At 37.9% G+C, this 24,076-nt stretch overlaps 1 protein-coding gene across 3 annotated transcripts in view; it reads right to left on the bottom strand.

The window, feature by feature from the left end:
• Nucleotides 1-24,076, bottom strand: part of AKT3 (AKT serine/threonine kinase 3) — a 379,319-nt gene that overhangs the window by 17,320 nt on the left and 337,923 nt on the right. The window contains exon 13 of one of the 3 annotated variants that reach the window (XM_068541690.1): nt 11,034-11,077. The exons of the other annotated variants lie outside the window; for them this stretch is intronic. Within the exon in view, the coding sequence (XP_068397791.1) occupies nt 11,069-11,077 (9 nt within the window). The 3' untranslated portion in view covers nt 11,034-11,068. Of the gene's footprint in view, nt 1-11,033; nt 11,078-24,076 lie in introns of those variants that run through there. 3 annotated transcript variants of the gene reach the window in all.

The following is a 24,076-nucleotide window of genomic DNA, read 5'->3' on the forward strand; positions in this document are numbered from 1 at the left end:
GAATGTTCCCCAAATTGAGGTGGTGGACTTTGGGAGCAACTGTAGACTTAGGGTTTGCTTTCTGCATCTAATTGGTTTCTGGTTTTATTTTTATCTTAGTTTAGTTTTTAGTGCTTAATATCATTGGTGGATTTGTTAATTGTTTTGGTTGCTCTGTTCCTTTTTAATTTTTTGATTTTTTTGATTTTTTCCCCCCTTTTCTCTTTTTGTGAGTGTGTATGTGTATGCTTCTTTGTGTGATTTTGTCTGTTTAGGTTTGCTCTTACCACATGTCCTAGAGTTCCGTCTGTTATTTTTTTTTTCTTTTCTTTCTTTCTTCCTTTTCTTCTGAGCCATGTGGCTGGCAGGGTCTTGGTCCTCTGGCCGGGTGTCAGACCTGAGCCTCTGAGGTGGGAGGGCCGAGTCCAGGACACTGGACCACCAGAAACCTCCCAGCCCCACGTGATATCAATTGGCGAGAGCTCTCCCAGAAATCTTCATCTCAACACTAACACCCAGCTCCACCAACGGCCAGCAAGCTCCAGTGCAGAAGGCCCCATGCCAAAAAACTAGGAAGACAGGAACACAACCCCACCCATTAGCAGAGAGGCTGCCTAAAGTCATACTAAGTTCACAGACACCCCAAAACACACCACCGGATGCAGCCCTGCCCACCAGAAGGACAAGATGCAGCCCCACCCAACAGAACACAGGTATCAGTCCCCTCCACCAGGAAGCATACACAAGTCACTGAACCAACCTCACCCACTGGGGGCAGACACCAAAAATAATGGGAACTACGAACCTGCAGCCTGTGAAAAGGAGACCCCAAACACATTAAGTAAAATGACAAGACAGAGAAATATGCAGCAGATGAAGGAGCAAGGTAAAAACACACCAGACCAAATGAATGAAGAGGAAATAGGCAGTCCACCTGAAAAAGGATTCAGAGTAATGATAGTGAAGATGATCCAAAATCTCGGAAATAGAATGGAGAAAACACAAGAAGTGTTTAACAAGGACTGAGAAGAACTAAAGAGCAAACAAACAATGATGAATCAACACAATAAATGAAATTAAAAATACTCTAGAAGGAATCAATAGCAGAATAACTGAGGCAGAAGAATGGATAAGTGACCTGGAAGATAAAATAGTGGAAAAAACTGCCGCAGAGCAGAATAAAGAAAAAAGAATGAAAAGAATTGAGGACAGTCTCAGAGGTCTCTGGGACAATATTAAAAGCACCAACATTCAAATTACAGGGGTCCCAGAAGAAGAAGAGATAAAGAAAGTGCCTGAGAAAATATTTGAAGAGATTATAGTTGAAAACTTCTCTAACATGTGAAAGGAAATAGTCAATCAAGTTCAGTAAGCACAGAGAGTCTCATACAGGATAAATCCAAGGAGAAACACGCCAAGACACTTATTAATCAAACTATCAAAAATTAAATTCAAAGAAAAAATATTAAAAGCAGCAAGGGAAAAGCAACAAATAACATACAAGGGAATCCCCATAAGGTTAACAGCTGATCTTTCAGCAGAAACTCTGCAAGCCAGAAGGGAGTGGCAAGACATATTTAAAGTGACGAAAGGGAAAAACCTACAACCAAGATTACTCTACCCAGAAAGGATCTCATTCAGATTCGACAGAGAAATTAAAACCTTTACAGACAAGCGAAAGTTAAGAAAATTCAGCACCACCAAACTAGCTTTACAACAAATGCTAAAGGAACTTCTCTAGGCAGGAAACACAAAAGAAGGAAAGGACCTACAATAACAAACCCAAAACAATTAAGAAAATAATAGGAACATACATATTGATAATTACCTTAAATGTAAATGGATTACATGCTCCAACCGAAACAAACATATTAGCTGAATGGATTCAAAAACAAGACCTGTATATATGCTGTCTACAAGAGACCCACATCAGATGTAGAGACACATACAGACTGAAAGTGAAGGGATGGAAAAAGATATTCCATGCAAATGGAAATCAAAAGGAAGCTGGAGTAGCAATACTCATATCAGATGAAATAGACTTTAAAGAAAAGACTATTACAAGAGACAAAGAAAGACACTACATAATGATCAAGTGATCAATCCAAGAAGAAGATATAACAGTTGTAAATATTTATGTACCCAACATAGGAGCACCTCAATACATAAGGCAAATGCTAACAGCCATAAAGGGGAAATGGACAGTAACACAATCATAGTAGAGGACTTTAACATCCCATTTTCACCAATGGGTAGATCATCCCAAATGAAAATAAGTAAGCAAACACAAGCTTTAAAAGTCACATTAGACCAGACGGACTTAATTGATATTTATAGGACATCCCATCCAAAAACAACAGAATATACTTTCTTCTCAAGTGCTCATGGAACATTCTCCAGGACAGATCATATCATGGGCCACAAATCAAGCGTTGGTACACTTAAGAAAACTGAAATCGTATCAAGTATCTTTTGCAACCACAACGCTATGAGACTAGATATGAATTCAGGAAAAAAACTGTTAAAAATACAAACACATGAAGGCTAAACAATATGCTACTAAATAACCAAAAGATCACTGAAGAAATTGAAGAGGAAATCAAAAAATAGCTAGAAACAAATCACAATGAAAACACAATAACTCAAAACCTATGGGATGCAGCAAAAGCAGTTCTAAGAGGGAAGTTTACAGCAATACAATCCTACCTCAAGAAACAAAAAACATCTCAAATAAACAACCTAACCTTACACCTAAAGCAATTAGAGAAAGAAGAACAAAAAAAACCCCAAAGTTAGCAGAAGGAAAGAAATCATAAAGATTAGATAAAAAATAAATGAAAATGAAATGAAGGAAATGATAGCAAAGATCAATAAAACTAAAAGCTGGTTCTTTGAGAAGATAATCAAAATTGATAAACCATTAGCCAGACTCATCAAGAAAAAAAGGGAGAAGACTCAATCAACAGAATTAGAAATGAAAAAGGAGAAGTAAAAACTGACACTGCAGAAATACAAAGGATCATGAGAGACTACTACAAACAACTATATGCCAGTAAAATGGACAACCTGGAAGAAATGGACAAATTCTTAGAAAAGTACAACCTTCCAAGACTGAACCAGGAAGAAATAGAAAATATGAACAGATCAATCACAAGCACTGAAATTGAAACTGTGATTAAAAATCTTCCAACAAACAAAAGCCCAGGACCAGATGGTTTCACAGGTGAATTCTATCAAACATTTAGAGAACTAACACCCATCCTTCTCAAACTCTTCCAAAATATAGCAGAGGGAGGAACACTCCCAAACTCATTCTATGAGGCCATCACCCTGATACCAAAACCAGACAGAGATGCCACACACACACACACAAAAACTACAGGCCAATATCACTGATGAACATAGATGCAAAGATCCTAAACAAAATACTGGCAAACAGAATCCAAAAGTACATTAAAAGGATCATACACCATGATCAAGTGGGGTTTATCCCAGGAATGCAAGGATTCTTCAATATACGCAAATCAATCAACGTGATACACCATATTAACAAATTGAGGGAGAAAAACCATATGATCATCTCAATAGATGCAGAGAAAGCTTTCAACAAAATTCAACACCCATTTATGACAAAAGCCCTGCAGAAAGTAGGCATAGAGGGAACTTTCCTCAACATAATAAAGGCCATATATGACAAACCCACAGCCAACATCATTCTCAGTGGTGAAAAACTGAAACCATTTCCTCTAAGATCAGGAACAAGACAAGGTTGCCCGCTCTCACCACTATTATTCAACATAGTTTTGGAAGTTTTAGCCACAGCAATCAGAGAAGAAAGAGAAATAAAAGGAATCCAAATCAGAAAAGAAGAAGTAAAACTATCACTGTTTGCAGATGACATGATACTATACATGGAGAATCCTAAAGATGCTATCAGAAAACTACCAGAGCGAATTAATCAATTTTGTAAAGTAGCAGGATACAAAATTAATGCACAGAAATCTCTTGTATTCCTATACTAATGCCGAAAAATCAGAAAGAGAAATTAAGGAAACACTCCCATTTACCATTGCAAAAAAAAGAATAAAATACCTAGGAATAAACCTACTTAAGGAGACAAATGACCTGTATGTAGAAAACTATAAGACACTGATGAAAGAAATTAAATACAAACAGATGGAGAGATATACCATGTTTTTGGATTGGAAGAATCAACATTGTGAAAATGACTGTACTACCCAAAGCAACCTAAAGATTCAAGGCAATCCCTATCAAGCTACCAATTGCATTTTTCACAGAACTAGAACAAAAAATTTTACAATCTGTATGGAAACACAAAAGACCCCGAATAGCCAAAGCACTCTTGAGAAAGAAAAATGGAGCTGGAGGAATCAGGCTCCCGGACTTCAGTCTCTACTACAAAGCTACAGTAATCAAGACAGTATGGTACTGCAACAAAAACAGAAATATAGATCAATGGAACAGGACAGAAAACCCAGAGATAAACCCATGCACATATGGTCCCCTTATCTTTGACAAGGGAGCCAAGGATATATAATGGAGAAAGGACAGCCTCTTCAATAAGTGGTGCTGGGAGAACTGAACAGCTACATGTAAACGAATGAAATTAGAACACTTCGTAACACCATACACAAAAATAAACTCAAAATGGATTAAAGACCTAAATGTAAGGCCAGACACTATAAAACTCTTAGAGGAAAACATAGGAAGAACACCCTATGACATAAATCACAGCAAGATCCTTTTTGATCCACCTAGAGAAATGGAAATAAAACCAAAAATAAACAAATTGGACCTAATGAAACTTGAAAGTTTTTGCACAGCAAAGGAAACCATAAACAAGACGAAAAGACAACCCTCAGAATGGGGGAAAATATTTGCAAACGAAGCAACTGACAAAGGATTAATCTCCATAATATACAAGCAGCTCATGCAGCTCAATATCAAAAAAACAAAAAAACCCAATCCAAGAATGAGCAGAAGACCTAAGTAGACATTTCTCTGAAGAAGATATACAGATTGCCCACAAACACATGAAAAGATGCTCAACATTACTAATCATTAGAGAAATACAAATCAAAATCACAGTGAGGTATCACCTTACAGCAGTCAGAATGGCCATCATCAAAAAATCTACAAACAATAAATGCTGGAGAGGGTGTGGAGAAAAGGGAACCCTCTTGCACTGTTGGTGGGAATGTAAATTGATACAGCCACTATGGAGAACAGTATGGAGGTTCCTTAAAAAACTAAAAATAGAACTACCATATGACCCAGCAATTCCACTACTGGGCATATACCCTGAGAAAATCATAGTTCAAAAAGAGACATGTACCACAATGTTCACTGCAGCACTATTTACAATAGCTAGGACATGCAACCAACCTAAATGTCCATGGACAGATGAATGGATAAAGATGTGGCACATATATACAATGGATTATTACTCGGCTATAAAAAGCAATGAATTTGAGTTATTTGTAGTGAGGTGGATGGACCTATAGTCTGTCATACTGAGTGAAGTAAGTCAGAAAGAGAAAAACAAATATTGTATGCCAATACATACATATGGAATCTAAAAAAAATATGGTTCTGATGAACCTAGGGGCAGGATAGGAATAAAGATGCAGACATAGAGAATGGACTTGAGGACACGGGGAGGGGGAAGGGTAAGCTGAGATAAAGTGAGAGAGTAGCATTGATATATATACACTACCAAATGTAAAATAGCTAGCTAGTGGGAAGCAGCTGCATAGCACAGGGAGATCAGCTTGGTGCTTTGTGACCACCTAGAGGGGTGGAATAGGAAAAGTGGGAGGGAGGCACAAGAGGGAGGGTATGTGGGGATATATGTATACATATAGCTGATTCACTTTGTTGTACAGCAGAAACTAACACAACATTGTAAAGCAATTATACTCCAGTAAAGGTGTTAAAAAAAGAAAAGTATCGTTAAGTATTTCACATTTCTGTTGTTATCATAAATAATATTTTTATTCATTTCCACTTTGGATTGTTGCTGCTGTATAAAATTACAGTTCTTTTTATATCCTGAACTCTATATATTCATCTTGTATCAAGTACACCCATGGGTTAAACTTTAGTAGCTTTTTTATAGATTCCATCTGATTTTCTACATATATAAATCATGTTGTTCATAAATAAAGACAGATTTACTTCTTTCTTTCCAATCTATATGCATCTTAAATTCTTTTTCTTGCCTTACCTTACTAGAACCTCCAGTACAATGGTGAACAGAGTGAACATTTTTGCCTTGTGAAACTATTCAGTCTTTCTTCATTAAGATATTTAATATAGGTTTTCCATAGATGTTCTTTATCAGGTTAAAAAAGTTTCCTATTCCAGGTTTACTGGGAGTATTTTTGTTTGCTTGCTTTTTGGCTTACATCAGAAATGAATGTTAGATTTGTTTTGAATGCTTCTTTTCCTGCATCCATTGAGATAAACGTGTATTTTTTCAGTCTATTAATCTGATAAATTATAGTGATTAATTGAATATTAAACCAACCTCGTATTCCTGGAATAATCCCCACCTGGTAAAGATGTGCTATTTAAAAAAAAAAAAATCTTTTTTTTGACTTAATTTGCTAAAATCATGTTAAGTGTTTTTTCCACATATATGTCTATTAAGGAAATTTGTTTATAGTTTTTTTTCTTGTACTATCTTTGCCTGCTTTGGGTAGTAGATTAAGCTAGCCCCATAGAATGAATTAGGAAATATTCCCTAATATTCAATTTTGCGAAAGAACTTGTATAGCACTGATACTATTTCTTACTTAAACGTTCAGTGGAATTCATTGGTGAAGCCACATGGGTCTGGAGTCTTCTTTGTGAGAAGGGTTTTAACTACAAATATAATTTCTTTAACACACACAAAGCTATTCATGATTATCTCTTTTGCTTTGGCAGCTTGTGTCTTTCAAGGAATTTGTCCATTTCAGCAAAATTGTTGAATTTATTGATAAAGGTTTTCATAATATTTCCTTATAAACCATTTAAAACCCATAAAATCTGTAGTAAAGTCACCTCTCTCATTCATAATATTAATAATTTTCTTCTCACTTTTTTGTTAAATTTTGTTAGAAATTTATCAGTCTTCTAAAAAATACTAGCTTTTCCTTTCATTGATTTTCTCTATTATTTTTCTGCTTTCTATTTCATTAACTGCTGTCCCAATCTTTATTATTTCCTTTCTCCTACTTACACTGGGTTTAATTTGTTCCTCTTATTTTAGTTTCTTAAGATAGAACTGATCTTAGACCTTTCTTCTTTTCAAATATAATCAATTGGTACTATAAATTTCCCTTGAACTATTGTATTAGTTGTATCCCACAGCTAAACATTTTGCTTTCATTTTTACTCAGTTCAAGATACTTTCTCGTTTCCCTGCTGGTTTCTTTGACCCATGGATTATTTTAAATTGTGTTTAGTTTCCAAATACTTGGAAATTTTCCACATATCCTTTTGTTTTGATTTCTAATTTAATTCCCTTTCATTCAAAGAGAACATGCTTTAAATTATTTGGATCCTTTTAAATTTATAGAGAGTTGTTTTGCCCAAATATGGTATATCATGGTAAGTGTTCTGTGTGGCCTTGAAAAGAATAAGTGTTCTGTTATTGGGTGGTTTTCTATAAATGTCAGTTAGATTAAGTTTGGTTGATAGTATTGCTAAAGTCTTTTGTAATCTTAATGATTTTCTCTCTACTTCTATTAATTATTTGAAGATAGGTATTGAAATGTCCAACTATAATTTTGGATTTATCTATTTTTCCTTGCAGTTTTATTAGCTTTGCTTTATGTATTTAAGTTTTGTTATTAGGTACACAAATGATTAAGATTGTTATGTCCTCTTGATGAACTGATCCCTTTGTTATAATGAAATAATCCTCCTTATCTCCAGTAATATTACTTGCTTTGAAATCTACTTCATAGATATTAATATAACCACTCTAGTCTTCTCTTGGTTGGTATGAGCATGGAATATCATTTCCCATTTTACCTATCTGTATTTTACATTTAAAGTGGGTTTCTCTAATCCACATAGAGGTGTTTTTTGCTTTTTATCCAGTCTGACAATCTCTGTCTTTTAATAGTGTTTAGAGTATCTGCATTTAATGTGATTACTGATATGGTTGGGATTAAATGTACCATCTTGCTATTTGTTTTATACTTGTCTCATGTGGGACTTTGTTTTACACTTAGGCTATATCCCTAATTCCTTAAACAGTGCTTGCCACATAGTAGTACTCAGTAATACTTCCTGAATAAGTGACTATATCATTCAATCAGATGTCACAGAACATTCAGTCTACCATTTTAGAGATGAGGAAATTAAAGCTAAAGTTAGTAAAATAACTTGCTAAAGATGATATAAATAGCAACTGAAGCAGCAAAAACCTAGGTTTCCTGATCCCAAGCTCTTTCTACTATAGTACTTAGAATGTGAAGACTTTGCATGAAAACTGTTTTTGCCTTTGATTGCTTCTCCAGACATTAGTTAAAGATATTTATGCTGGAGGACATTATTTCCTGCCCAAGCCCCCTTCACACACAGAAGCAGAAGGCAATACAGTGAAATGTAAACATATGTACAGGGAAGTAAAAACCCTAAAATTTTGTATATGGGGAAAGATGTGAGAGAGATTTGCAAAAAAATGCTACAGTACTTCAACAGAGGTATACTCACAGAAATCATCAAGAATGCTCAGACCTTGGATTTTATCACAGATTACTAGAATATACATTTAAACAATAATTGAACAAATTTCAAATATTTAATTATTATGGGCTGAACTGTATTCCCCTCCAAATCCATATGTTGAAGTCCTCACCTCCCCCAGTGACTATGTGAAGACAGGGTCTTTAAAGAGATGATTACATTAAAATGGGGCTTTAGCCTTAATCCAACCTGACTTGTGTCCTCATAAGAGGAGAAAATTTGGACCCTCCAAAGGGCACCAGGAGCATACACACACAGAAGACAAAGCAAGAAGGCGGCCATCTGCAAGCCGAGGAAAGAGGCTTCAGAAGAAACCAACCCTGCCAACACCTTGATCTTAGATTCCAGCCTCCAGAACGGTGAGAACATAAAAATTTCTGTTGTTTAAGTCACCCAGTCTGTGGTATTTTGTTATGGCAGCCCTAGCAGGCTAACACATTAATTTTCTATTTTGTCTTTAAACCAATATCGTCTTAATATCGTCTTCTTTTCTCTCTGCACACATCTCTCAAAACACTCCTGCATCAATTGCCACAACGTAAGCTTTCATTTAGTAATGGTAAGGTATGGACAAAGTCAGGAGCACTCAACTGTAAATCTCAGCTACCTTTATATGTTAACTCAATGAATGGCCATAGTGTCATTAACTGCAAACTTAACATATTTTCCCAAAGATACATTAAACTTGGCACAGCTCTTTCTCTAAAAGCTAATTTGTTTTCAGAAAACGTAGTTCCCAATGATCAAAACAGGAAGATCAAGGTGCTGGGTTCAAGGCAGTGCTTTCAGTTTACTGAAAAGGTATAGATATAATTGGGTTTACAACCTCAAGTCCCTACAGTGGCAGCAGAGTTGCAGCTCCGTAACTCCTTTCTGCAGTGATCCTCTACCACACTTCCCACACTGACCCTCTACCAAATTTTAACTGTTACAGAATCAGTCTGTTATTTGCTATCCAGAATTTCTAAAAGTAAATATTTTTATGTTTCTTTACAGTGTAAGGGAAAGAACAGAGAGAGAAAAAAATTTCCTCAACTTGCTAGAGTAAGTCATATTCACCACTTCTGGTATGGCTGGAAGGACAGCATCAGTGTTTGAAGGTCAGCCTCCCTGACCTTCCTTAGCAACAAAATCAATTGCTACCACAAAGTCTGTATATTCTTCTGTTTTCAGTTTAGGTGCTCTAAAATAAACAGCAGGGCTTGAAACTTTCAGAGAAAGGTGACACAGTGATTATGGAACTTTAATTGCCACTTTAATTAAATAAATACTGTGGTTATCTCATACACCATTCTGTGATGACATACATGGATCAAAAGTACTGGCAACATAGACACAGTAGAAACTGCCAACTATTGAATGCTTAGATTTGTTATAGACACTAATCTGATGCTATAATTCCACCTCTTCAAAATAACTCAAGAGAGTAACTAAGATTAGGTAGGGATTCTGGTTTATTTAATCTCTAGTTCTTCTGAAAAACTGGTTTTATGGTTTGTGTGTGTGTGTGTGTGCGTGTGTGTGTATTCCAATATACACATGTATTGGAAAAATGGGAATATGGAAAGAGGATTTATTTCAAACAAAACTAACAGATCTATGATAAACAAGATTTAATTATATTTTCTGCTAACCTTTCCCATGTCAATTAACTTTTCTGAACAGATGATCAGAAGCTCAAAAAACTACACTTCATGTTTGCAAAATCACACAATAGTAATTCATGTCTATAATGTTGACCTTGATCCTATAAAAAATGCACCAAGGGATCCAAGATATACACTAACATACAACTATTATATCATAAATTGATCCCAACGAAATGACTATTTTAGCTATAACACACATTAAACATTTAATTAATACATCTGGAACCTAGAAGGGCTTTTAAACAAACAGTATTTGATTTGAACTGCTTTAAAAGTAATTCCCAGAAATTTGAACTCATGTTTTTTTTTCTCCTTGATACATTTTCTCATTTAAAAAGTTCACAAGCACTCATTTCAATGACTGTAGGTCTGTCGATAGGTGATACTATTCACAAACATCCATAGATACAAGGCATATTTGAAGATTTCAGTTATACTTGGAGAAGAGCTGCTAATAAAGGTAAAGGAGTTCTCATTAGTGAAATGAAGAGGGCCTTACTGAAAGTCAGGGGACATTAGTAAAAATGACTTTGCTTCTATGATAGTGATTATGGGCAAATTGCATGCATTATAAACCTCAGTTTTCACTAAGAACCTGCTGAAACAACGTGCTCTTTATCCCTCGTCCAGGAGATTTCATAGGTACTGTCCAGCATCAGCAGTGTGGCAGCCACTCATCACTGTTTCTGATTAGAAATGTTCAAAAACATGGGCAAAAGTTAAATGAGTATGTAAATTGGGGAGAAATTATATATAGGCAATTTCCAGTTCATAAATCAGTTTTGTTACAAAAGCCTGCAAGGAAGTTGGAGAAAACCTGAGACCTATTTCAATAGACAGGGAACAAAAACAAACAAAAAAATCCTACACAATGTGGGTAGGCTCCCAGGCAGTAATATTAAAGTCTATTAAACCTAAAATACAGGGGAAATAAAGCAATGTTAATAATAAAGCTACCAACCAATAATCATAATATTTTCATAGAGAAATTCATGTTATATTTCTATGAGGATGACCAAGAACCTAGCTCCCTTGCCCAAGTTCCTGCAATGACAGCCACCTTCTCATTATCACACCAGATCAACTCCTTAGAAAAGATCCAGTGATAAGAGAGCTCCTAGGTTGGAGGGATGAGATTTTGGTGAGAAGTAAAGAAAGAAAGGTAGGGGCTTTAAAAGCTGAGGAGGAAAAGGTGAAAGTTTAATTTGAGGGAAGGAAGAGAGTCAGAGAGCAGTTTCTACGAAAGCGGTCATAAGAGGTTCTAAACACACACCTATCTTTCCTAAGTTGTACATCCAAGCCTCCCCTTGTAGATGTACACTAGCAGCTGAACAGCAGACTCGTAAAATTAGAAGAAATAACAAGTAGCACTACCGGCTAATCTGGGAAATTTTCAGTTAAACAGGACTTGAAATGATCTGAATTACTCCACAGGCATACCTCGGAGATATCACTGGCCCTGGAACAGACCACTGCAATAAAGCTAATATTGCAATAAGGCGAGTCACAAGAACTTTTTGGTTTCCCAGGGCATATAGAAGTTATGCTTACACTATACTGTAGTCTATAATGTGTGCAATAACATTATATCTAAATAACTTGCTAAAAAATGCTAACCATCATCTGATCCTTCAGTGAGTCCTAATCTTTTTGCTGGTGGAGAGTCTTGTGTCCATGTTGACGGCTGCTGACTGATCAGGGTGGTGGTTGCTGAAGGCTGGGGTGGCTGTGGACATTTCTTAAAATAAAATAACAATGAAGTTTGCTGCATCGATTGACTCTTCCTTTCACAAATGATTTCTCTGTAGCATGCAATGCTGTTTGATAGCACTTTACCCACAGTAGACTTCTTCCAAGATTGGACTCAATCCTCTCAAATCCTGCTGCTGCTTTATCAATTAAATTTATGCAATATTCTAAACACTGTGTTTTCATTTCAACAATCTTCACCGCATCTTCACCAGGAGTAGATTCCATCTCAAGAAACCACTTTCTTTGCTCATCCATAAGAAGCAACTCCTCATGTGTTCAAGTTTTATCAGGAGGTTACAGCAATTCAGTCATATCTTCAGGCTCCACTTCTAATTCTAGTTCTCTTGCTGTTTCCACCACATCTGCAGTTACTTCTTCCACTGAAGTCTTGAACTCCTCAAAGTCACCCATGAAGGTTGGAATCAACTTCTTCCAAACTCCTATTAATGTTGAACTTTTGACTTCTTCCCATGAATCATGATATGGCATCTAGAATGGTGAATCTTTTCCAGAAGGCCTTCAATTTATTTTGCCCATATCCATCAGAGGAATCACTATCTACAGCAGCTACAGCCTTACAAAATGAATTTCTTAAATAATAAGACTTGAAAATTGAAATGACTCCTTAATCCATGGGTTTCAGAATGGATGTGTCTTAGCAGATGTGAAAACAACATTAACCTCATTATACATTTCCATTAGATGACCAGGTCCATTGTAATGAGCAGCAGTAATATTCTGAAAGGAATCTTTCATCTGAGCAGTGGGCAACAACAGTGGGCTTAGAATATTCAGTAAACCACGTTGTAAACAGATGTGCTGTCATCCAGGCTTTGTTCTTCCATTTATAAACCACAGGCAGAGTAGATTTAGTATAATTCTTAAGCACCTTAGGAGTTTTGGAATGATAAATGAACACTGGCTTCAACTTAAAGTCACCAGCTGCAATAGCCCCTAACAAAAGAGTCAGTCTGTCCTTTGAAGCTTTGAAGCCAGGCATTAACTTCTCCTCCCTAGCTATGAAAGTCCTAGATGGCATCTTCTTCCAAAAGAAGGCTGTTTCAACTTCATTGAAAATCTGTTGTTTAGTGTAGCCACCTTCATTAATTATCTTAGCTGGATAACTTGCTGCAGCTTCTACATCAGCACTTGCTGTTTCACTTTGAACTTTTATGTTATGGAGACGGCTTCTTTCCTTAAACCTCATGAACCAACATCTCCTAGTTTCAAGATTTTCTTCTGCAGCTTCCGTACCTCTCTCAGCCTTCAAACAATTCAAGAGTGTTAGGGCATGAGTCTAGATTAGGCTTTCGACTAAGGCAATGTTGTAGCTGCTTTGATCTATCTGGACCACTCAAACTTTCTCTACATCAGCAATAAGACTGTTTTGCATTCTTATCATTTGTGCATTCACTGGCATAGCACTTTTAATTTCCTTCAAAGAACTTTTCCTTTGCATTCACAATTTGGCTAACTAGAGCAAGAGGCCTAGCTTTGGGCTTATCTCTGCTTTCAACATGCCTTCTTCACTAAGCTTAATCATTTCTAGCTTTTGATTTAAACTGAGAGACATGTGATTCTTCCTTTTCCTTGAATACTTGGAGGCCACTGTAGGGTTATTAATCAGCCTAATTTCAAAAATGTTGTGTCTCAGGGAATAGGGAGGCCTAAGGAGAGGGAGAGAAATGGGGGAATGCCCAGTCAGTGGAGCAGTCAGACACACACAACATCTATTGCCCATCTTGTACAAGTGTGGTTCATGGTGCCCCCAAAATATTACAATAGTAATATCAAAGATGACTGACCACAGATCACCATAACAAATATAATAATAATGAAAAAGTTTGAAATATTTCCAGAATTACCAAAATGTGATAGATACATGAAGTGAGCAAACGTTGTTGGAAAAATGGTGCTGATAGACTTCTTGGGGGCAGGATTGCCACAAGCCTTCAATTTGCAAAAACGTGCATTATCTGTGAAGCACAATAAAGGGAAGTACAATAAAACGAGGTCTGCATGTATTGCTTAAGAAGAACAAAGAAGTAGGTTTGGAGTATCTCTTATTAATGCATTTTAATTGAACTATAAAATATTTGCATTGGAAAGAATTATTATAGACCTAATCCAAACCCCTCATTTTCAAACGAGAAAACCAAGGCCTGAAATTTTCATACTAAAGTTATCCAAAAGCATCAAAACATGAATAAAATTCCTATTAATTCTAATCCAACCCTGAAGTGCAGGCTCCATAACTGTTTCTTTATTCTTAAAACCTAGGTTAGGTATCCTTTGAAATACTCCTACCACCTCTGACATGCAGTGCTCATCACACAGAAATGCAAATGGCATACTTCTTTATGTCTCCTCTACTAAACTGTGAGGAACTTGAGGACAGGGATCTTAATTTATTTATCTTTACTTGATACAAAACAGATAAGTAGTAAATGTTTGTAATTTTATGGAAAATTGTTCTTTCGGCTATTGATGACTACTCAACACCAAAAGGTAATAAAAATTACACAGTTTCTAAAATAGTCTGAGCTTGTTACTGAGAATTGGGACAAGTAGGGAAGAGAGCAGTCTTGAATTACCTTGTTCTGAACTAAGCACAACATTCACCGGTAATTCATTGTGTTGAAATAACCTTTTTCACTTACACGAACTCTTCAGAATGTTGCACAAATATGAATTTGTGGGATAATTTTTTTTTTGAAATTTATTTTATTTATTTTTACTTTTGGCTGCATCGGGTCTTTGTTGCTGCGTGTGGGTTTTCTCTAGTCACGGCAAGTGGGGGCTACTCTTCATCGTGGTGTGTGGGCTTCTCGATGCAGTGGTTTCTCTTGTTGCAGAGCACGGGCTCCAGGTGCACGGGCTTCAGTAGTTGTGGCACGTGGGCTCAGTAGTTGTGGCTCACGGGCTCTAGAGTGCAGGCTCAGTAGCTGTGGTGCACGGGTTTACTTGCTCTGTGGCATGTGGGATCTTCCCGGACCAGGGCTTGGACCCGTGTCCCCTGCATTGGCAGGTGGATTCTTAATCACTGCGCCACCAGGGAAGCCCTGTGGGATACTTCTTGCATGAATAGAAAGCATTACTGTATCACCAGAAGAAAAGATTTATATTTGGTATGTAATAATGCACAATTCAGAACAAATACTAAGTTTTGCTTGTGTTTAATGGCCAAGCACTTCCTATTGGATCAAACCTTCTACGGATAATTATAAACTCTTGAAAAAATAAGAAAAGCTGGAAACTGTGGAAAAAATCTGAAGGTTCTGGGAAGCAACTGGAAACAGGTATACACAGGGGACGTAGACATTATGAAGAAGGAATGGTGCTGGATGAACTTCCTATTTTTGTGGCTTTTAGCCTGAAAATGGACCCTAGTCTATACCATTCAGGGTTAAAACTTGGATTAGAAACCTACAATCTTACTGCCATGAAGAACCAGGGGACAGAGTTTGGGATAAGCACAGTAGCTTTAAAGTGAGGGAGGAGGAGACTGGCCAAGATAGCAGAGTAGAAAGACCCTGAGCTCACCTCCTCTCATGAGCACACCAAATTCACAACTATTTGCAGAACAACCATTGATGAAAACAACCAGAACCTACCTGAAAAGATCTTCTACAACTAAAAGCATAAAGAAAGAACCATAAGGAGACAAGTAGGAGGGGCATACTTGCACTAAATCAAGTTCCATTTCCCCAGGTGGGCAACCCACAAACTGGAGAACGGCAGGAATGAGAGTTCTGAGTCCCACGTTGGGCTCCCCACCCTGGGGTGCTGCAATGGAAAGATGAGTCCCCAGAGCATTTGGCTTTGAAGAACAGTGGGGCTTAATTTCAGAAGTCCCAAAGGACTGGGAGAAATAGAGACTTCACTCTTAAAGGGCACATACAAAATCTCACATATACCAGGACCCAGGGCAAAAGCAGTAATATGCTTGGAACCTGGGCCAGATCTACCTGCTAGTCTTGGAGAGTCTCCCAGAGACCCGGTAGTGGCTATGGCTCACCTTGGGGACATAAACACAGGCAGCAGCCATACTTGGGAGCTTTCTGCTGCATGGACACTGATGCAGGCAGCCACCATAGTGGGATTCTCCCTCTGGCTCATTAGCGCCACAACCTGGCCCCACCCAATAGCCTCAGGTGACACTTCAGGACAAACAACTAACTGGGCAGGGAAACAGCACCACCCATCAGCAGGCAAGCTGCCTAAAGACTTCCTGAGCCCGCAGCCACTTTTAGACATGCCTCTAGACACTGCCTACCAGAGGGCCAAGACCCTAGTCCACCCACCAGTGAGTAGGCACTGGCCTTGCCCTCCAGGAAACCTGCACGAGCCTCTAGACCAACCTCACCCACCAGAGGGCACACACCAGATGCAAGAAAACCACAATCCTGCAGCCTGAGGATACAGTCTGCCACCAGCATGCCAGATCCTGCCCTTAGAGCAGCTGGGCCCTGGCCCCGGCCACTAGCAGGCCAACACAAGCTTAGGGACACCCTGGGCTCCACACCCAACTGTGTCAGGAACCAACTCCCCCTGTCCCCATCAGTGATCTGACACCAGCTCTGGGATCCCAGGACTCTGCAGCCAGAATCCAGGGCCCAGATCTGCCTGCCTGTAGTCTGGCACTAAGCCCAGGACCTGGCTTCACCCACCACTGGGAGGACAAAGGCCACAGGGAGTCTTCTGGACCTTGACTCCAACCACCAGTGAACCAGAACTAGCCCTGGGGCCCCCTGGGTTTCTGCAGTCAGCTGTCTAATGACTAGGCCCCACTAATAAGCAGCTGTCAGCCTCCACACAAGGCAGGGGCTGGCAACCAGCTGGACTAGGGGCCAACTAAGCCTACCAGGTCACCCACAAAATGGCCACAACAGAAGGACCCATGCAGCCCTCATAGGGGGAACACGCAGAGCATACACTTTGGGTGACAAGAGGGGAGTGCACCGCTGGGATGCATAAGTTGCCTCCTACAGAAGGCAACTTCTCCAAGGTTGGGAAATGTAACTACCCTACCAGATACATAAAAATAAAAACAGCAAAATAGAAAAAATGAGGCAGCAGAAAAACATGTTCCAGATGAAGGAACAATATAAAACCCCAGAAGAACTAAGTGAAGTGACAATAGGCAATTTACCCAAGAAAGAATTCAGGGTAACAATCGTAGAAGTGATTAAAGAACTCAAGAGAAGAATGAATGTACAGAGCAAGAAGGTAGAAGTTTTTAAAAAGGAGTTAGAAAATATAAAGAACAGAGATGAAGACTACAATAACTGAAATGAAAATTAAACTAGAAGGAATCAACAATGAAACAGAGGAGAATGGATCTGTGAGCTGTTAGACATAGTGGTGGAAATCACTGATGTTGAACAGAAAAAAGAAAAAAGAATGAATAGATATGAGGACAGTTTAAGAGACTCTGGAATAATATCAAGCACAATAATATTCTCATCATAGGGGTTCCAGAAGGAGAAAAGAGAGAGAAAGGGGCTGAAAACATATATGAAGATATAATAGCTGAAAATGTGCCTATCCTGGGAGGAAACAGTCACCCAAATCCGGGAAGCACAGAGTCCAATACGGTATTAACCCAAAGAGGAGCACACCAAAATGGATTGCAATTAAAACGATGAAAATTAAAGACAGAGAATACAGTACGTCCCCTACATACGAATGAGTTCCATTCCAAGAGCACGTTTGTAAGTCCAATTTGTTCATAAGTCCAACAAAGTTAGCCTACATACCCAACTAACACAATTGGCTATATAGTACTGCACTGAAATAGATTTACAATACTTTTCACACAAATAATACATAAAAAAACAAAAAATAAAAAAAAAGTTTTAATCTTACACTACAGTACCTTGAAAAGTACAGTAGTACAGTACAACATCTGGCATACAGGGGCTGGCATCAAGTGAACAGGCAAGAAGAGTTACTGACTGGAGGAGGGAGAGGAGGTGGGAGATGGCAGAGCTGAAGGATCGTCAGCAATAGGAGATAGAGGGCAGGCTGCAATTTCATTCACGCCTGACATTGATGGAACACACGTTTCCATCTTTGAAAGTTCGCAAGTTGAAGGTTTGTATGTAGGGGACTTACTGTTTTAAAAGCAGCAAGGGAAAAGCAACAAATAACATATAAGCAAACTCCCAGAAGTCTATCAGCTGATTTTTCAGCAGAAGCTCTGCAGTCCAGAATTGAGTGGCATGATATATTTAAAGTGATTAAATGGAAAAACCTACAACCAAGAATACTCTACCCAGCAAGGCTCTTTTCAGATTTGATGAAGAGACCAAAAGCTTTAGACACAACTAAAAGCTAAAAGAGTTCAACACCACCAAACCAGCTTTACAACAAATGTTAAAGGAACTTCTCTAGGTGTAAAAGAAAAGGCCACAACTAGAAACAAGAAAGTTATGAAATGAAAAAGCTCAATGGTAAATGCAAACATTGAGTAAAGGTAGGATATCGTCCATGTACTACGCTAGTGGGAAGGTTAAAAGACAAAGGTAGTAAAACCGTCTATATCCACAATAAGCGGTTAAGGAATATACAAAACAATTAGATCTAAAAAATAATATCAAAGACAGTAATCATGAGGGGAGGAGACTACCAATGCAGGGTTGTTAAAGTACATTTGAAATTCAGAGATCAGGAGATTGGTTCAAGATGGTGGAGTAGAAGGACGTGCGCTCACTCCCTCTTGTGAGAGCACCAAAATCACAACTAACTGCTGAACAATCATCAACAGCAAGACACAAGAACTCACCAGAAAAGATACCCCACATCCAAAGACAAAGGAGAAGCTGCAATGAGATGGTAGGAGGGGTGCAATCACAATAAAATCAAATCCCATAACCGCTGGGTGGATAACTCGCAAACTGGGGAACAATTATACCACAGAAGTCCACCCACTAGAGTGAAGGTTCTGAGTCCCACGTCAGGCTTCCCAACCTGCGATCCAGCAACAGGAGGAGGAATTACCAGAGAATCAGACTTTGAAGGCTAGTGGGATTTGATTGTAGGACTTCAACAGGACTGGAGGAAGCAGAGACTCCACTCTTGGAGGGCACACACATAGTAGTGTGTGCATCAGGATCCAGGGGAAGGAGCAGTGACCCCATAGGAGACTGAACCAGACATACCTACTACTGTTGGAAGGTCTCCTGCAGAGGTGTGGGGGGTGGTGGTGGTGGTGGCTGTGGCTCACCATGGGGACAAGGACACTGGCAGCAGAAGTTCTGGGAAGTACTCTGTGGCATAAGCCCTCCCAGAGTCTGCCCGTAGCCACAACAAAGAGCCTATAGGCTCCAGTGCTGGGTTGCCTCAGGTCAAACAGACAACAGGGAGGGAGCTCAGCCTCACTCATCAGCAGTCAAGCAGATTAAAGTTTTACTGAGCTCTGCCCACCAGAGCAACACCCAGCTATACCAACCACCAGTCCCTCCCATCAGGAAGCTTGCACAAGTCTCTTAGATAGCATCATCCACCAGGGGGAAGACAGCAGGAGCAAGAAGAACTACAATCCTGCAGCCTGTGGAACGAAAACCACATTCACAGAAAGACAAAATGAAAAGGCAGAGGACTATGTACCAGATGAAGCAATAAAATAAAACTCCAGAAGAACAGCTAAATGAAGTGGAGATAGGCAACCTTCCAGAAAAAGAATTCAGAATAATGATAGTAAAGATGATCCAGGACCTTGGAAAAAGAATGGAGGCAAATATCAAGAAGATGCAAGAAATGTTTAACAAAGACACAGAAGAATTAAAGAACAAACAAACAGAGATGAACAATACAATAACTGAAATGAAAAATAAACTAGAAGAAATCAATAGCAGAATAACTGAGGCAGGAGAACATATAAGTGACCTGGAACACAGAATGGTGGAAATCACTGCCATGGATCAGAATAAAGAAAAAAGAATGTAAAAAAGGAAGAGAGCTTAAGACACCTCTGGGACAACAATAAATGCATGACATTTGCATTATAGGGGTCCCAGAAGGAGAAGAGAGAGAGAAAGGACCTGAGAAAATATTTGAAGAGATTATAGTTGAAAACTTCCCTAACATGGGAAAGAAAATAGCCATCCAAGTCCAGGAAGTGCAGAGAGTCCCAGGCAGGATAAACCCAAGGAGAAACACACCGAGACACATAGTAATCAAATTGACAAAACTTAAAGACAAAGAAAAATTATTAAAAGCAACAAGGAAAACTGACAAATAATATACAAGGGAACTCCCATAAGGCTAACAGCTGATTTCTCAGCAGAAACTCTACAAGGCAGAAGGGAGTGGCATGATATATTTAAAATGATGAAAGGGAAGAACCTAAAACCAAGATTACTTTACTTGGCAAGGATCTCATTCAGATTTGACAGAGAATCAAAAGCTTTACAGACAAGCAAAAGCTAAGAGAATTCAGCACCACCAAACCAGCTCTACAACAAATGTTAAAGGAACTTCTCTAAGTGGGAAACACAAGAGAAGAAAAGGACCTACAAAAACAAACCCAAAACAATTAAGAAAATGGTAATAGGAACATACATATCAATAATTACCTTAAATGTGAGTGGATTAAATGCTCCAACCAAAACACACAGATTGGCTGAATGGATACAAAAACAAGACTCGTATATATGCTGTCTACAAGAGACGCACTTCACATCTAGAGACAAATACAGACAGAAATACAGAAAGTGAGGGGATGGAAAAACATATTCCATGCAATTGGAAATCAAAAGAAAGCTGGAGTAGCAATACTCATATCAGATAAAATAGACTTTAAAATAAAAACTGTTACAAGAGATAAGGAAGGACACTGCATAATGATAAAGGGATCAATCCAAGAAGAAGATATAACAATTATAAATATATATGCACCCAACATAGGAGCATCTCAGTACATAAGGCAAATACTAACAGCTATAAAAGAGGAAACTGACAGTAACACAATAATAGTGGGGGACTTTAACTCCTCACTTACACCAATGGATAGATCATTCAGACAGAAAATTAATAAGGAAACAAAAGCTTTAAATGACACAATAGACCTGATAAATTTAATTGATATTTATAGCACATTTCATCTGAAAACAGCAGATTACACTTTCTGCTCAAGTGCACACAGAACATTCTCCAGGATAGATCACATCTTGGGTCACAAATCAAGCCTCGGTAAATTTACGAAAACTGAAATCATATTGAGCATCTTTTCCGACCACAACAGTATGAGATTAGAAATAAATTACATGGAAAAAAACATAAAAGAACACAAACACATGGAGGCTAAACAATACGTTACTAAATAATCAAGAGATCACTGAAGAAATCAAAAAGGAAGTTAAAAAACACCTACAGACATATGACAATGAAAACATGATGATCCAAAACCTATGGGATGCAGCAAAAGCAGTTCTAACAGTGAAGTTTATAGAAATATAATCTTACCTCAAGAAACAAGAAGAATCTCAAATAAACAATCTAACCTTAGATTGTTAGAGAATCTAAGAGAACTGGAGAAAGAAGAACAAACAAAACCCAAAGTTAGTAGAAAGAAAGAAATCATCGAGATTAGAGCAGAAATAAATGAAATAGAAACAAAGAAAACAATAGCAAAGATCAATAAAACTAAAAGCTGGTTCTTTGAGAAGATGAACAAAATTGATAAACCTTTAGCCAGACTCATCAAGAAAAAGAGGGAGAGGACTCAAATCAATAAAATTAGAAATGAAAAAGGAGAAGTTACTATGGACACCGCAGACATACAAAGCATCATAAGAGACTACTACAGGCAACTTTATGCCAATAAAATGGACAATCTGGAAGAAATGGACAAATTCTTAGAAAGGTATAACCTTCCAAGACTGAGCCAGGAAGAAAGAGAAAATATGAACAGACCAATCGTATATAATGAAATTGAAAGTGTGATTAAAAATCTTCCAACAAACAATAATCCAGCACGAGATGGCTTCATAGGTGAATTCTATCAAATATTTAGAGAAGTGCTAAAACCCATCCTTCTCAAACGCTTCCAAAAAATTGCAGAGGAAGGAGAACTCCCAAACTCATTCTACAAGGCCACCATCACCCTGATACCAAAGCCAGACAAAGATGTCACAAAAAAAGAAAATTACAGACCAATATCACTGATGAATATAGATGCAAAAATCCTCAACAAAATACTAGCAAACAGAATCCAACAACACATTAAAAGGATCATACACCATGATCAAGTGGGATTTATCCCAAGGATGCAAGGATTCTTCAATGTATGCCAATCAATCAATGTGATACACCATAGTAACAAATTGAAGAATAAAAACCATATGACCATCTCAATAGATGCAAAAAAAAATCTTTTGACAAAATTCAACATCCATTTATGATAAAAGCTCTCCAGAGAGTGGGCATAGAGGGAAACTACCTAAACATAATAAAGGCCATATATGACAAACCCATAGCAAACATCATTCTCAATGGTGAAAAACTGAAAGCATTTTGTCTAAGATCAGGAACAAGACAAGGAGGTCCACTCTCACCACTATGATTCAACATAGTTTTGGAAGTCCTAGTCACAGCAATCAGAGATGAAAAAGAAATAAAAGGAATCCAAACTGGAAAAGAAGAAGTAAAACTGTCACTGTTTGCAGATGACATGATACTATAGATAGAGAATCCTAAAGATGCCAACAGAAAACTGCTAGAGCTAACCAACGAATTTGGTAAGGTTGCAGGATACAAAATTAATGCAAAGAAATCTCTTGCATTCATATAAACCAACAAGGAAGGATCAGAAAGAGAAATTAAGGAAACAATCCCATTCACCATTATAACAAAAATAATAAAATACCTAGGAATAAACCTACTTAAGGAGGTAAAAGACCTGTATGCAGAAAACTATAAGACACTGATGAAAGAAATCAAAGATGACACAAAGAGATGGAGAGATATACCATGTTCTTGGATTGGAAGAATCAATATTGTGAAAATGACTATACTACCCAAAGCAATCTACAGATTCAATGCAATCCCTATAAAATTAACAATGGCATTTTCTATAGAACTAGAACAAAAATCTTAAAATTTGTATGGAGACACAAAAGACTCCGAATAGCCAAAGCAATCTTGAGGGAAAAAAACGGAGCTGAAGGAATCAGACTCTCTGACTTCAGACTCTACTACAAAGCTACAGTAATCAAGACAATATGGTACTGGCACAAAAGCAGAAATATAGGTCAATGGAACAGGATAGAAAGCCCAGAGGTAAACCCATGCACCTATGGTCACCTAACCTATGACAAAGGAGGCAAGAATATACAATGGAGAAAAGACAGCCTTTTCAATAAGTGGTGCTGGGAAAACTGGACAGGTACATGTAAATGAATGAAATTAGAACACTCCCTGACACCATACACAAAAATAAACTCAAAATGGATTAAAATACCTAAATGTAAGACCGGACACTATAAAACTCTAGAGGAAAACATAGGAAGAACACTCTATGACATAAATCACAGCAGGATCTTTTTTGACCCACCTCCTAGAGTAATGGAAATAAAAACAAAAATAAACAAATGGGACCTAATGAAACTTAAAAGTGTTTGCACAGCAAAGGAAACTATAAACAAGTCAAAAACACAATCCTCAAAATGGGAGAAAATATTTGCAAACGAATCAACGGATAAAGGATTAATCTCCAAACTATATGAACAGCTCATGCAGCTCAATATTCAAAAAATAAACAACCAGATCCAAAAATGGGCAGAAGACCTAAATAGACATTTATCCAAAGAAGACATACAGATGGCCAAGAGGCACATGAAAAGCTGCTCAACATCACTAATTATTAGAGCAATGCAAACCAAAACTACAATGACGTATCACCTCACACTGGTTAAAATGCACATCATCAG

This window comes from Eschrichtius robustus, chromosome 3, assembly GCF_028021215.1.
Source record: "Eschrichtius robustus isolate mEscRob2 chromosome 3, mEscRob2.pri, whole genome shotgun sequence".
Lineage (NCBI taxonomy): Eukaryota > Metazoa > Chordata > Mammalia > Artiodactyla > Eschrichtiidae > Eschrichtius > Eschrichtius robustus.